Source organism: Microtus pennsylvanicus, chromosome 5, assembly GCF_037038515.1.
Source record: "Microtus pennsylvanicus isolate mMicPen1 chromosome 5, mMicPen1.hap1, whole genome shotgun sequence".
In the NCBI taxonomy this organism is placed as follows: Eukaryota; Metazoa; Chordata; class Mammalia; order Rodentia; family Cricetidae; genus Microtus; species Microtus pennsylvanicus.
Window position 1 is genome coordinate 61,556,217 of NC_134583.1, and position 16,456 is coordinate 61,572,672.

General features: G+C 42.4%; 1 protein-coding gene across 1 annotated transcript in view; it reads left to right on the forward strand.

Annotated features, from left to right (window-relative positions):
* The window catches only part of LOC142850951 (phospholipid-transporting ATPase ABCA3-like), an 81,469-nt gene that overhangs the window by 31,456 nt on the left and 33,557 nt on the right, over positions 1 to 16,456 (forward strand). The window contains exons 12-14 of the mRNA XM_075974840.1: positions 14,328 to 14,482; positions 15,491 to 15,646; positions 15,934 to 16,144. Coding sequence (XP_075830955.1) covers positions 14,328 to 14,482; positions 15,491 to 15,646; positions 15,934 to 16,144 — 522 coding nt within the window. The remainder of the gene's footprint in view (positions 1 to 14,327; positions 14,483 to 15,490; positions 15,647 to 15,933; positions 16,145 to 16,456) is intronic.

Below are 16,456 nucleotides of genomic sequence, written 5' to 3' on the forward strand. Positions count from 1 at the left end.
AGCTTCATCCCACTTCCTGGTGTCCCTTTGCTCCTTGAACTGTACTCTTTGTATTTTTCCTTGCTCAACTTGCTCCTTTTCATTAAAGATCTTCATAAGAGTGAACACTAGTAATCACAGACAAAGTCAATACTAGGCTGTTGTGAGATTTTCCTCTGCCAAAGAAATTAGTTCAAAACTATTAATTTAGCCTCAAGCAGATTTTTTGGACAAGGATAGAAAGAAGCCCCACTCTTCACAAAATATCACCAGACCATTCTCTAGGCCACATACTAATATTCTTCTCTTCTGAAACCTCTTATTCCAGGCCTCCACAGTTCAAATCATCCTCAGCACCACAGCCTTCCATGCTCCTATTAGTATGACCTGTTAGGCTCCACTTAAAGCATTCCACTGCTTTCCTAACCAAAGACCCAAAGTCCACATTCCTCTAAACAAAAACATGACTAGCTCCATCACAGCAATACTCCAGTCCCTGGTACCATCTTCTGTCTTAGTTAAGGTTTCTGTTGAGATGAAGACACCATGACCATGGAAACTCTCTTAAAGGAAAACATTTAATTGTGGCTGCCTTACAGGTTCAGAGGTTTAGTCCATTAGTCATAACAGAAAGCACGATGGTGCACAGGCAGACATGCTGGAGAAAGAACCAAGAGTTCTACATCTGGACCAGCAGGCAGCAGGAACACAGAAAGAGGCACTGGGCCTGGTTTGAGCATTCGAAACCTTAAAGCCCATCCTCAGTGACACACTTCCTCCAACAAGACCACACCTACTCCAATAAGGCCACACTTCCTAATAGTGCTAATCTTGGGTGACCAAGCATTCAAATCTATGAGCCTATGGGAGTCATTCCTATTTAAACTATCACAAGTGTTAAAGAAGAGGGGACATGTAACAATCTCTACTAATATATTTCTACTGTTTACTTAATAAAAAAATATACTACATCATAGCTGGTAACACATACAGATGCCATGTATAATCAATAGTATCAGAAGGAAGTGGGAGAGAGATATGCAGAGGTCGCAATCATTCAGTTCTATGGAATTAAATTACTACAAAACTTTAAAAGCTCCAAAACAACTACAAAAATAAACAAAACTTTTTGACATCCAAGGGTGAGGGTGCACGACTGTGATCCCAGTACTTGAGAGGTAGAGGCAGGTAGATGAGCAGTTCAAGGTCATCCTCACTACATACCAAGTTCAAGGTTTCCAGGGCTACGTAAACCTTATCTCAAACAAACAAACAAACAAAGAGACGAGCAATAGCGAGGAAAAAATAAAAGGAATAAAAATATTATGATAGAAATGTTTATTCAATGCAAAAGAAAGTACCAGTGGATGTAGAGGACGCAAGAACACAGGCACAAAAATCTAAAGAATGTGGCAGCTGGAAACTCAACTGCATCAATAGTTGTATTTAATATGGATTATTTGCTTCAATCCAGGAGGCATCCAGGAGCAACAGCAATGGCCTGTGTTGTTTCAGATGTCTCTTAGACCCCCTGACAACAATGCTGGAGAAGATTTCTCATATCTGATCCTGGGGTTTTTTTTATTATACAGTTTATGGCTCTTGTGGAAGCACATTATTACCCCACGTGACATAACTACTTAAAATAAAGTGATATATAAACACATATATCATATGTATAATTTTAGACAAATACAAAATAATATGATTCCCTATGTCTTTCTCAAACATTCTTAGTGTTTTTTTCACATACTCCTCTCTCCCCTTACACTTAAATACTTCATCCTTTTTCCAACTCTCCCCTTCATCGCACTTGTATCGGGCTCATCCATATCCTGATCCCTTTTCACTATCCTAGTTTCTATGGTTACTATAGGTTATATATTCACATTTGTCTTTCTGGGTTTGAATTACCTCACTCAGTATATTTTTGTTGAAGATACCACACACTTTGGACACAAGATTTGAAGACAGTGAACTGAAACAGGCCCATCAGCCTCCTGCTTGGGGACTAGATCTCATAGTTTCAGAAAGGGCTATGCAAGCTGTCAAGGGAGGAAAGCAATCAATAGCCCTACCAAATGTAAGTCATATGAACCATAACAATGGCCATCATGACAAGATATTCGAAGGGTACAGTAGTGGCCCTTTATCTTGGGGGTAACCAACACTGTCTAGTTGAACGTATGGCCTGCACAACAGGAATTCTTGCCTAGTACAACAGACCTAGCCAACTACCTATGGCTGGAGAGGCCATGGACACTATAGGAGAACCTACTACTGCCATTTTCATAAACAAACAAAATTTCTAACTGTATCCTAAATGCTTATCCTTACACCACAGATAAGGGTAGCTTTCACTATTCACCAAAGAAGACTTTTTCTGCAACAGGTGGAGACTAGTACAGGATCCCACAACTGCACAAAATGCATATAATACATGACTCAGAGGTGTCCAGCCCCAACTGATACACCTGTAGCACAACCCTTACATGCAAGGCTCAGGGAAAATTGAGGGAAAGAGAGCAGAAAGATTGTTTAGAGCCAAAGGCCCAGGAAATCGGCTGTTTAAGGTCCCTGGACATGACAGGGAAAATGTATCCATGACCTTCAATGGATACCTGAACAAGACTCGCACAATGAGTTGGCATGCTAATGTAAACAGGGGAAATGAGACATGGTCCCATTCCTATACCAAAAGCTACAGGTGGTCAATAACTACTGAGAGATGGAAGGAAGAGTTGATATATCAGTTGTCCAATACCAAGTGGTCAGTACTAGACACTTACATATGAACAAAAGCAAAACAGGCTTGGTAGATTATATATACATACTCATATACATATATGCAAATGTGTGTATGATCATGTAACAGTAAAACACCATAAATTTGGTGTAAATGAGGACTGTTCACTTGTTTCCTGGCTGCCCAGACTTGAATAATCACACAGAAACTATATTAATTACAACACTGTTTGGCTAATAGCTTATGCATATTTCTAGATAACTCTTACATCTTAATTAACCCATTTCTATTAATCTATAAATCATCATTAGGTTGTGGTCTACCAGTAAGGTTCTGGCTGGTGGCTCATGTCTTTCTTCTTTGGCAGCTAAATGGTGTCTCCTTGATTCTGCCTACTCTATATTTATATCTCTTTCAGCCTGACTATATTCTGCCTTGCCATAGGCTGATGTAGCTTCTTTATTAAGTAGTGGTAATAAAACATATTCAAAGGATACAGAGGATAACCCCACATCATCTCCTCTTTTCTGTCTAAATAAAAAGGAAGGTTTTTAACTTTAACATAGTAATATTACACATAACAAAACAAGTATCAAGCAAGATTTACAGTTATAATATTTCTTTATGAGTCTAAAGTTTCATATATAATTTATCTTTTATCATAACTAAGGAAAACTATAACTGTCTTCAATTCATCAAAGACCCCAGAGGGATATAATATTACCTAAGAGAATAGGAAGTGCATTGTAAGAAACTTCCAAAGTTGTAGAATTGACAGAGACATCTTGCTACCTGACAGTCACCCAAAATTCTGTAACATTGGGGCATCCATCTTCAGCCTACAGGCCCATACTATCAGGCAGACTTTTCCATTAAGCAGGAAATTTGAAAGACTGTTTCACCTCTTTTGGCAGTTTGTCAGTCACTTTGTTCTGTGTCCTGCAGAATGTCTGGTAGACTCTTTCATGAAGCAGGCACTCTGAAGGATTGCCTCACCTTTAGGCAAGTTCAGCAGTCATTTTTCTGTGGGTCCTGTATGTCCAGTTCATACAGCATACCATCAAGCAGTCCAGGCAAGAGCAGTTTCTTTCCGAAATGGTTAACAAACTCTGTAAGGAGCCTCTTCGATGCCCATCATTCTCTTGAAGTAGAATGGTGTTGCCAAAAGCAGATATGTCTCATTATCATGAAAAGTCCTAAGTTCTTAAACCATTTTTAATGCTGATTTGGGAGTGTCATATATCAATCTGTTGATTTCATTGATTAAGCAATAAAGAAACTGCTAGGCCCATTTGATAGGCCCACCCTTAGGTGGGTGGAGTAAACAGAACAGAATGCTGGGAGAAAGAAGCTGAGTCAGGAGTCGCCCACTCCAGGCAGAGGCAGGTTAAGATTATTCCTGGTAAGCCAGCTCATGGGCTACACAGATTATAAGAAATGGGCTAGTCCAGGTGCGAGAGTTAGCCAAGAAGAGGCTAGATAGAAATGGGCCAAGCAGTGTTTAAAAGAATACAGTTTCCGTGTAATTATTTCGGGTAAAGCTAGCCAGGTGGCAGGACGCAGCCTGACCCACCGCTCTTAGGTGTGCGGGTGGCCGGGTGCCGGGGATGCAGCCCTCCGCTCCTATTTCAACATAATGCCATATTACATAGGTCTTTGAAGTGTTAAGGATTATCTATCTAACTAAAATATATCTCTGTATATCTAAAAAACCTAACATGACTACATTATAGATGACTATCTAGTAATCTGTATTTCTTAATTATACATTACATTTTTTTTTCATTTTTTTTTTATTGATAAAAGGAGGATAAAGAAAAGAGAAAAAAAAACTAATTTCCACCTCCTCCCACCAGCCTCCCATTTCCCTCCCCCTCCTCCCACTCTTCTCCCCCTCCTCCCACTCTTCTCCCCCTCCTCCCACCCCTCTCCCCTTCCCCCCACTCCTCTCCCCCTCCCTTTCCAGTCCAGAGAGCTGTCAGGGTTCCCTGCCCTGTGGTACGTCCTAGGTCCTCCCCCCTCCATCCATATCTAGGAAGGTGAACATCCAGACTGGCTAGGCTCCCACCAAGCCAGCACATGGCATAGGATCAAAACCGCGTGCCATTGTCCTTGGCGTCTCATCAGCCCTCATTGTTCGCCATGTTCCGAGAGTCCAGTTTTATCCCATGCTTTTACTGGTAACAGTCCAGCTGGCCTTGGTGAGCTCGCAGTAGATCATCTCCACTGTCTCAGTGGGTGGGTGCACTCCTCGTGGTCCCGACATCTTTGCTCATGTTCTCACTCCTTCTGCTCCTCATTGGGACCTTGGGAGCTCAGTCCAGTGCTCCAGTGTGGGTCTCTGTCTCTATCTCCATCCATCGCCAGATGTAAGTTCTAGGATGGTATGCAATATATTCGTCAGTATTGCTCTAGGGTAGGGTCATTTCAGGTTCCCTATCCTCAGCTGCCCAGGGAACTAACTGGGGACCTCAGCTTGGGCACCTGGGAGCCCCTCTAGGGTCAAGTCTCCTGCCCACCCTAAAGTGGGTCCCTTAACTAAGAATTGTGGTTCCGTGCTCCCCTATCCAACCTTCCTTTATCCCGATCCTCCTGTTTCCCCAAGTCCACCCTCCTTCCCTTCTACCTTTTCTCTCCCCATCTCCCCTAACCCCCATCCCACCCCACCCCCAAGATCCCATTTTCCCCCCGGCAATTTTGTCTACTTCCCTTATCCAAGAGGATAACTATATGTTTTTCCTTGGGTTCACCTTCTTACTTAGCTTCTTTAGATTCACCTATTGTAGACTCAATGAACCCTATTTATGGCTAGAAACCAATTATGAGTGAGTACATCCCATGTTCGTCTTTTTGGGCCTGGGATACCTCACTCAGGATAGTGTTTTCTATTTCCATCCATTTGCATGCAAAATTCGAGAAGTCATTGTTTTTTACCGCAGCGTAGTACTCTAGTGTGTATATATTCCATACTTTCTTCATCCATTCTTCCATTGAAGGGCATCTAGGTTGTTTCCAGGATCTGGCTATTACAAATAATACTGCTATGAACATAGTTGAACAAATGCTTTTGACATGTGATAGAGCATCTCTTGGGTAAATTCCCAAGAGTGGTATTGCTGGGTCCAGGGGTAGGTTGATCCCGAATTTCCTGAGAAACCGAAACACTGACTTCCACAGTGGTTGCACAAGATTGCATTCCCACCAGCAATGGATGAGGGTACCCCTTCCTCCACAGCCTCTCCAGCAAAGGCTATCCTTGGTGTTTTTGACTTTAGCCAATCTTACAGGTGTAAGATGATATCTCAAAGTTGTTTTGATTTGCATTTCCCTGATCGCTAAGGAGGTTGAGCATGACCTTAAGTGTCTTTTGGTCATTTGAACTTCTTCTGTTGAGAATTCTCTGTTCAGTTCAGCGCCCCATTTTTTAATTGGGTTAATTAGCATTTTAAAGTCTAGTTTCTTGAGTTCTCTATATATTTTGGAGATCAGACCTTTGTCTGTTGCGGGGTTGGTGAAGATCTTCTCCCAGTCAGTAGGTTGCCTTTGTGTCTTAGTGACAGTGTCCTTTGCTTTACAGAAGCTTCTCAGTTTTAGTAGGTCCCATTTATTCAATGTTGCCCTTAATGTCTGTGCTTCTGGGGTTATACCTAAGAAGCGATCGCCTGTGCCCATCTGTTGTAGGGTATTGCCCACTTTCTCTTCTATCAGGTTCAGTGTTTTCGGGCTGATATTGAGGTCTTTAATCCATTTGGACTTGAGTTTTGTGCACGGTGATAGATATGGGTCTATTTTCATTCTTCTACAGGTTGACATCCAGTTGTGCCAGCACCATTTGTTGAAGATGCTTTCTTTCTTCCAATGTAAACTTTTAGCTCCTTTATCGAAAATGAGGTGTTCATAGGTTTGTGGGATAAAGTCCGGGTCTTCTATACGATTCCATTGGTCGACTTCTCTGTTTTTATGCCAGTACCACCCTGTTTTCATTACTGTAGCTCTGTAATAGAGTTTGAAGTCAGGGATGGTAATGCCTCCAGAAGATCCTTTATTGTATAGGATTGTTTTGGCTATCCTGGGTTTTTTGTTTTTCCATATAAAGTTGATTATTGTCCTCTCCAGATCTGTGAAGAATTTTGATGGGATCTTGATGGGGATTGCATTGAATCTATAAATTGCCTTTGGTAGAATTGCCATTTTTACTATGTTGATCCTCCCAATCCAAGAGCAAGGGATGTCCATCCATTTTTTGGTATCCTCTTCAATTTCTTTCTTCAATGCCTTAAAGTTCTTGTCAAATAGATCTTTCACTTCCTTGGTTAGATTTACCCCAAGATATTTTATGCTGTTTGTGGCTATCGTGAATGGAGAAGCTTCTCTGATTTCCCTCTCTGCTTCCATATCCTTTGAGTATAGGAGGGCGACTGATTTTTTGGAGTTGATCTTGTATCCTGCCACATTACTAAAGCTGTTTATCAGCTGTAAAAGTTCTTTGGTGGAATTTTGGGGGTCGCTTATGTACACTATCATATCATCTGCGAATAACGAAAGTTTAACTTCTTCATTTCCAATTCGAATCCCCTTGATCCCATTATGCTGTCTTATTGCTATTGCTAGAACTTCCAGCACTATATTGAAGAGGTATGGCGAAAGTGGGCAGCCTTGTCGTGTTCCTGAGTTAAGCGGGATGGCTTTGAGTTTCTCTCCATTTAATTTGATGTTAGCTGTCGGCTTGCTGTATATAGCTTTTATTATATTTAGGTATGACCCTTGTATCCCTAATCTCTCCAAGACTTTTAACATAAATGGATGTTGAATTTTGTCAAATGCTTTTTCAGCATCTAATGAAATGATCATATGGTTTTTTTCTTTCAGTTTATTTATATGATGGATTACATTGATAGATTTTCGTATGTTGAACCAGCCCTGCATCTCAGGAATGAAGCCTACTTGATCATAATGGATAATTTTTCGGATGTGTTCTTGGATTCGGTTTGCCAGTATTTTGTTGAGGATTTTTGCGTCGATATTCATGAGTGAGATCGGCCTGAAATTCTCTTTCCTGGTTGAGTCTTTGTGTGGTTTTGGTATCAGAGTAACTGTAGCTTCATAAAAGGAATTTGGTAATGACCCTTCTGTTTCTATATTGTGGAATACATTGAGGAGTATAGGTATTAGGTCTTCTTGGAAGTTCTGGTAGAATTCCGCATTGAAACCATCTGGCCCTGGGCTTTTTTTGGTAGGGAGGTTTTTGATAACAGCTTCTAGTTCTTCGCGACTGACAGGTCTGTTTAGCTTGTTCACATGGTCCTGATTTAATTTTGGTAAATCGTATTTATCTAAGAAAGTGTCCATTTCTTTTACATTTTCCAGTTTAGTGGCATACAAGCTTTTGTAGTAAGATCTAATGACTCTCTGAATTTCCTCTGTGTTTGTGGTTATGTCCCCCTTTTCATTTCTGATCTTATTAATTTGCAAATTTTCTCTCTGCCGTTTGATTAGTTTGGATAGGGGTTTGTCAATCTTGTTGATTTTTTCCAGGAACCAGCTTCTTGATTCATTGATTCTTTGGATTGTTTTTTGTGTTTCTATTTTGTTGATTTCAGCCCTCAGTTTGATTATTTCCAGTCTTCTACTCCTCCTAGGTGAGTCTGCTTCTTTTTTTTCTAGAGCTTTCAGGTGGGCTGTTAAGTCTCCAATATGTGCTTTCTCTGTTTTCTTTAAGTGGGCACTTAGTGCTATGAACTTTCCTCTCAGGACTGCTTTCATAGTGTCCCATAAGTTCGAGTATGTTGTTTCTTTATTTTCATTGAATTCAAGGAAGACTTTAATTTCTTTCTTTATTTCCTCCTTAATCCAGGTATGGTTCAGTAGTTGACTGTTCAGTTTCCATGAGTTTGTAGGCTTTCTGGGGGTAGCATTGTTGTTGAATTCTAACTTTAATCCATGGTGGTCTGATAAGACACAGGTGGTTAGTAATATTTTTTTGTAGCTGTGTAAGTTAGCTTTGTTACCAAGTATGTGGTCAATTTTCGAGAAGGTTCCATGAGCTGCAGAGAAAAAGGTATATTCTTTCCTATTTGGGTGGAATATTCTATAGATGTCTGTTAAGTCCATTTGCTTCATTACCTCCATTAATTCTCTAATTTCTCTGTTAGGTTTCTGTCTGATTGACCTGTCCATTGGTGAAAGAGGAGTGTTGAAGTCTCCTACTATTAGTGTGTGCGGTTTGATGGCTGCCTTGAATTTTAGCAATGTTTCTTTTACATACGTGGGTGCTTTTATATTAGGGGCATAGATATTCAGGATTGAGATTTCTTCCTGATGAATTTTTCCTGTTATGAGTATAAAATGTCCCTCTCCATCTCTTTTGATTGATTTAAGTTTGAAGTCAACTTTGTTAGAAATTAGTATGGCCACACCTGCTTGTTTCTTAGGTCCATTTGCTTGATAAGCCTTTTCCCAGCCCTTTACTCTGAGTAGGTGCCTGTCTTTGTGGTTGAGGTGTGTTTCTTGTAGACAGCAGAATGTTGGATCCTGTTTTCGTATCCAGTCTCTTAGCCTGTGCCTTTTTATAGGTGAGTTGAGTCCATTGACATTAAGTGATATTAATGACCAGTGGTTGTTAACTCCGGTCACTTTTTAAGTAGTAGGGTTTGTGTGTTTCCCTTCTTTGAGTTGCGCTGGTGAAGGGTTTCTAGATGTCTGAGTTATTGAGGTCTTTGTTGGACTCCTTGGTTAGTGATTTTCCTTCCATTATTTTCTGTAAGGCTGGATTTGTGGCTACGTATTGCTTAAATTTGTTTTTATCCTGGAAAATTTTGTTTTCTCCATTTATGGTGAACGAAAGCTTGGCTGGATATAGTAGTCTGGGCTTGCATCCATGGTCTCTTAGTTTTTGCAGTACATCTATCCAGGACCTTCTGGCTTTCATGGTTTCCATAGAGAAGTCAGGTGTAAGTCTGATAGGTTTACCTTTATAAGTAAGTTGGCCTTTTTCCTTTGCGGCTCTTAATATTCTTTCTTTATTCTGTATATTTTGTGTTTTGATTATTATATGGCGAGGGGATGTTTTTTTTTGATCCAGCCTATTTGGGGTTCTGTATGCCTCTTGAACCTTCATAGGTACATCCTTCTTCAGGTTGGGAAAGTTTTCTTCTATAATTTTGTTAAGTATATTTTCTGGACCGTTGAGCTGCACTTCTTCTCCTTCTTCTACTCCAATTATTCTTAGGTTTGGTCTTTTTATTGTGTCCCATATTTCCTGAATGTTTTGTGATGAGAGTTTGTTGGACTTGCTGTTTTCTTTGATCAGTGCGTTTATTTTCTCTATGTTATCCTCAGACTCTGAGATTCTTTCTTCTATCTCTTGTATTCTGCTGGTTATGCTTGTTTCTGTAGTCTCTATTCGTTTACCTAGATTTTCCATGTCCAGCCGGCCCTCTGTTTGTGTTTTCTTCTTTGCCTCCATTTCATTTTTCAAATCATGAACTGTTTCCATTATCTGCTTGATTGTTTTTCCTTGCTTTCCTAGGGTATCATTCACTGATTTACTCAATTCCTCGAACTTTCTGTTATACTTCTCATCCATTTCTATAAGGGCGTTTTTTATATGCTGTTTAAGGGTGTCAATCACTGTCATGAAGTCAGTTTTTTCTCCTTCTTCATGATTAAGGTGTTCATGTCCTCCTGTTGTGAGGTCGCTGGCTTCTGGTGGTTTCGTGTTGTTCTTCAGATTGTTGGGTGAATTCTTGCATTGGCGTCTCCCCATCTCTTCCTTCCAATATTCTCCTATGGATCTTCTTTTACAGGATCAGGTCTTCTTGCCAACTGATGTACCTTCCAAGTGATGTCACTCCCCCGTGATGTTTCTCCTGGAGTCCAGTTCCGATCTCCTTGCTGCTTGGTTAGCTTCCAAACAAAGGCCCACCCTGCTTGCTGCAGGCAGGTTATGGAGACAAAGGAGCTACCACCTTCCCCTTTGCACTCACCTTCGGGTTCAGTCCCAGCGCCCAGGCAGGCTGAACAGGGAGGCACTCTGCTCCAAGAAGGGAGGGATGGAGGGAGACAGGGGGTAGGGGGATCTGGATGTAAGCTGGATGGGATAGGAAGAGAGAGGAGGTACCGGGCAGTGTAGCCCTGTAGGTTGATCAGGAAGTGTAGGCGGGCTGTTCCCGGGTGCCGCAGCACTCACTCACCACAATGATGTCTCACTAGGTGCCCTGATCGAAACTCCGTGCTGCTTGGTTCGCTCGCAGACAAAGGGCCCACCCTGCTTGCTGCAGGCGGGCTATGGGGACAAAGAAGCCCCCGAGCTCCCCTTTACCCTACGCTTGGGGTTGGGACCCAGCACCCAAGCATGCAGAGCAGGGAGGCTCTCTGCCACCAGGGAAGGGAGGGGGAAGAGAAACAGAGGGTGGGGGGATCTGGATGTAAGCTGGATGGGATAGGAAGAGAGAGGAGGTACCGGGCAGTGTAGCCCTGTAGGTTGATCAGGAAGTGTAGGCGGGCTGTTCCCGGGTGCCGCAGCACTCACTCACCACAATGATGTCTCACTAGGTGCCCTGATCGAAACTCCGTGCTGCTTGGTTCGCTCGCAGACAAAGGGCCCACCCTGCTTGCTGCAGGCGGGCTATGGGGACAAAGAAGCCCCCGAGCTCCCCTTTACCCTACGCTTGGGGTTGGGACCCAGCGCCCAAGCAGGCAGAGCAGGGAGGCTCTCTGCCACCAGGGAAGGGAGGGGGAAGAGAAACAGAGGGTGGGGGGATCTGGATGTAAGCTGGATGGGATAGGAAGAGAGAGGAGGTACCGGGCAGTGTAGCCCTGTAGGTTGATCAGGAAGTGTAGGCGGGCTGTTCCCGGGTGCCGCAGCACTCACTCACCACAATGATGTCTCACTAGGTGCCCTGATCGAAACTCCGTGCTGCTTGGTTCGCTCGCAGACAAAGGGCCCACCCTGCTTGCTGCAGGCGGGCTATGGGGACAAAGAAGCCCCCGAGCTCCCCTTTACCCTACGCTTGGGGTTGGGACCCAGCGCCCAAGCAGGCAGAGCAGGGAGGCTCTCTGCCACCAGGGAAGGGAGGGGGAAGAGAAACAGAGGGTGGGGGGATCTGGATGTAAGCTGGATGGGATAGGAAGAGAGAGGAGGTACCGGGCAGTGTAGCCCTGTAGGTTGATCAGGAAGTGTAGGCGGGCTGTTCCCGGGTGCCGCAGCACTCACTCACCACAATGATGTCTCACTAGGTGCCCTGATCGAAACTCCGTGCTGCTTGGTTCGCTCGCAGACAAAGGGCCCACCCTGCTTGCTGCAGGCGGGCTATGGGGACAAAGAAGCCCCCGAGCTCCCCTTTACCCTACGCTTGGGGTTGGGACCCAGCGCCCAAGCAGGCAGAGCAGGGAGGCTCTCTGCCACCCTATACATTACATTTTTAAATGAGTTTCCCAAACACATAATACCTTAAACAAGAGTAGAAATATACATATAACAAAATTGACCTTAAGTTTGTATCAATAAACCAAAATCCATACCAATTTATAGTACTCATTTCTATATCATATCCCCCTTTAAATAAAAACAAACATTCATAAACAATCATTTAGGGAATTTGGGTGTTGTTCTCTATACTACTTCCTGATGATTGGGGCACTGTTTTTTTTTTGTTTTTTTTTTAACATTTTTTTATTGATAAAAGAAGAATAAAGAAAAAAAAACAAATTTCCACCTCCTCCCAGCCTCCCCTTTCCCTCCCCCTCCTCCCACTCTTCTCCCTCTCCTCCCACTCTTCTCCCCCTCCTCCCACCCCTCTTCCCTTCCCCCTACTCCTCTCCCCCTCTCTCTCCAGTCCAAAGAGCAGTCAGGGTTCCCTGCCCTGTGGTAAGTCCTAGGTCCTCCCCCCTCCGTCCATATCTAGGAAGGTGAACATCCAAACTGGCTAGGCTCCCACCAAGCCAGCAGATTGCGTAGGATCAAAACTGCGTGCCATTGTCCTTGGCGTCTCATCAGCCCTCATTGTTCGTCATGATCAGAGAGTTCAGTTTTATTGATTGGGGCACTGTTAATCATGTCTTTCATGAGGTATCTTGTGTGGTAGGTCCATCTCAACCAGTAGTCCTGAAGTTGTCATGGATGTTGGACCATTTGGGTCATTGCTTCAGGGGGTCTTGCTTGATCAAACCGTATTAGCTGGTAAGGAATCTATAGCTTTCTGTCCTTTGTGGAAATAAATGCAGAACCGCTTTTCCAAAGCAAGATATCCTTAGACTCAAATTTTGAAATCAAGATAATATATATATATATAATAATATATATATTATTTGGCAGCTACATGGCATCTCTCTGACTCTGCCTACTTTCTCTCTATGTCTCTGTTTAGATTTCCCACCTAACTTTATTCTGTCTTGTCATAAGCCCAAAGCAGCTTCTTTATTAACCAATGGTAATAAAACATATTCAAAGCATACAAAGAGGAATCCCACATCAGTTTGGGAAAGGGATATTGAAGGAGTTGGAGGGGTGTAGAAGTAATGTATAAAATTACTTTAAAATTCATATTATTAGTCTATACATAAAAGATTATCAGATAGGATAAAATATTAAGCATCATCACTATAATACCTTTAGAAGACATAGGTTAAATTCTAAAATGTAAATACATTGACAGTAAAAAGACAGAAATTGTATTATGCAAATAGCAACGATAAGAAAGTTGGAGTGGAAATCCAAATGTCAGACAAAACAAATTTTAAACAAAATCTCACTAGAAGCACAGAAACATACTTTATAATTACTAAGCCCAGGAGCAAAATGCCCACGATAGAAGTGAGATGTCAAAAAATGGTAGTTTCATTCTAGAACAACTAAATTAGGCTGATGTGTTTAATTTGAAAACTTTGCAACAATCATGAAAAGGGATCAGACTCAAGGACAACATGGGCACTTTGTGACTGTGGTCACTCTGGATGTTTTCAAATAGAATTAATTAATAGGGAATCCAGCAAACCTGTAGCCCCAGCTACTTGGGAGACGAGGGTAGGAGGATTTCTTGAGGTCAAGCATTCAACAGATCACTCTGAGCAACATAGGATCCTTTCTCAGAAAAGATTTGAGTAATTTAAAGTAATATTTTTCCTTATTAAAATTAACCACTCATTACAGCTGCCTAAGACTGTACAACCATCTGAACCATTTTGAAATTATTTTAACTGATAGTATACTTTTTTATTCCAAGTAAAATTTAAGTTCTTCAAAGGTAGCAGTTTTATGGTGTGGGTTTTTTCGATCTAAAAGGTGCCCAAATCTATTGCAGTGAGCAGACTGTACTATAAATAGTAACTGTTGACAAGTGACTAGTGGTGGCGCTGGGCTGTTCCTGTGTTACACTTCCATGCTTTGAACATTCCAAGTGATTTTCCCTTCTCCACTGAATGTTAAAAATCACAACATTCAGAAAAAAATGCTGTAAACTATTTCTAATATGGTTCCCAAAGTGGCCAATGAAAACTTGTGATCTACAGCATTAGTGAACAATCCATGTGTAGATTTGCCTACCGAGCTAATGAGCACGTTTCCTCACCAAAACTCTCTGTTTCGTCATATTCCTGATTCTAGGTCTCTATCCCCCAACCAGCGGAGAGGCCTACATCCAAGGATACGATATCTCACAGCACATGGCACAAATCAGGACATCCTTGGGCTTGTGTCCTCAGAAGAACCTCTTGTTTGATCACTTGACAGTATCAGAACACCTTTATTTCTACTGTGGGGTGAGCCAAGGATATCTCTTTTCCCTCCTCATTCTGTTCAGGTAGATCACCAACTACGAATATTCTTATAAAGTTAAAGAAATGATTTTAATTTCCCTCTAAACTTAAGACATGGAAAGGGGGCTATAGCACTCCAGAGTTGACATAAGGAAGGAGCTGCTGTGAAATATCTATGTGATTCAGCGGCTGGGAGGGCCAGAGCATAAAGTTCCCTTTGGGACAGTGATACTCATGAACCCATAGCAACTGTGCTTGTCCGCACAAGACAGAGTCAGTTGACTCTCCAGTACAGGCTGCAGAGGAACTTACAAAGCCTCACCTCTAGAGGAAGAGCTTTGGCAGTTGATTGCTGCTGAGACAGCTGTTATTGATTGGCAGCTAGTCGGTGACTTGTGCTCCAGGAGCAGCTTCACATGGATCCTTAGACCTGACGGCATTGACAGGACTCAGTGCATTATGAAAGCCAGTGTGAAGTTGGGAGGGAGACATGGCAGGGATTGCCGAAGGAAGCCAGAAGCCGGGGGGGGGGGGGGTGATATGACCAAAATACATTATATAAAGATATGAAATTCTTTTTTTAATTTTTATTTATTTTTCTTTTTTTCTTTTTTTTCTTTTCCCTCCCCCTCCCCCAAACTCCCTCCGCCTCCCTCCAGTCCAAAGAACAGTCAGGTTTCCCTGCCCTGTGGGAAGTCCAAGGTCCTCCCCCCTCCATCCAGGTCTAGAAGGTGCGCATCCAAACAGACTAGGCTCCCACAAAGCCAGTACATGCAGTAGGATCAAAACAAAGTGCCATTGTCCTTGGCTTCTTAGTCAGCCCTCCTTGTCCAACACATTCAGAGAGTCCGGTTTGATCACATGCTCCATCAGTCCCAGTCCAGCTTGCTTTGGTGAGCTCCCATTAGATCAGCCCCACCGTGAAATTCTTAAAATCAGAAAATGATTTCTAAAAGAAATATCTAAGACTAAACTTGAAAGTGCCATGCAAACTGTGCCTCCCTCTTTTAGGTAAAAGGAATACCTCACAAGATGTGTCTTGAGGAAACTAGCAACATGCTGACAGCTTTTAACCTGCTGGAGAAACGTGACACATTTTCAAAGTCGCTGAGTGGCGGCATGAAGCGCAAACTCGCCATCATTATAGCACTGATGGGGGGCTCCAAGGTAAAGGGGACAAACTAAGTCTGGACCACAGCTAGTTTAAAAATCCAAGTGACACAAATCGAAAGCTGACTTTGAAAGAAGCTCAGATGGAATTCACATTGTCAACCTCATTGGTATAAAATGACCATGGGTTTGATTTTAGTACAGAAGTCCTAGTTTTATATAAACTTATTATCTATGCTCAGTTGGACATTTGGCTTAAAAGTCAAAATAAGAGCAAGCCCAGTCCTAATAGGACACCATGGGACCAGTGCGTAGTTGTGTGGTCAGAATTGTTCTGTCTCTAGGTGGTGATACTTGATGAGCCAACATCTGGCATGGACCCGGCCTCAAGGAGGACCACCTGGGATCTCCTTCAAGCCTACAAATGGGACCGTACCATCCTGCTGACCACCCACTACATGGATGAAGCTGACGTGCTGGGTGACCGCATTGCTATCATGGTCCAGGGAACCTTGCGGTGCTGCGGTTCTTCAGTCTTCCTGAAAAGACTATATGGTCCATTTCCTTTAATTATTCTTAGGATGCTGTTGCTTTAATAACATGCTTTAACTTAATTCCCATGGGTTTTGTGTATATAGTCAAAACTTGGATGATGCCTCAAGTTTTGTTGCTGTTATAATCCAGCTGTCAGTCCTTTGACTAGTGTTCTACTTTCTATTTTCTTCAAAATGATCTCCCACTCGAGTGTTTATTGTGTTGTCCAATGTTGACACTCATTTCTCTCACATGATTTCTAGATAACTATGATCTAATGCAATTGTCCATCGGTGAGATTATAGCTAGGTACAGAGGTATAGAAATAGAGAT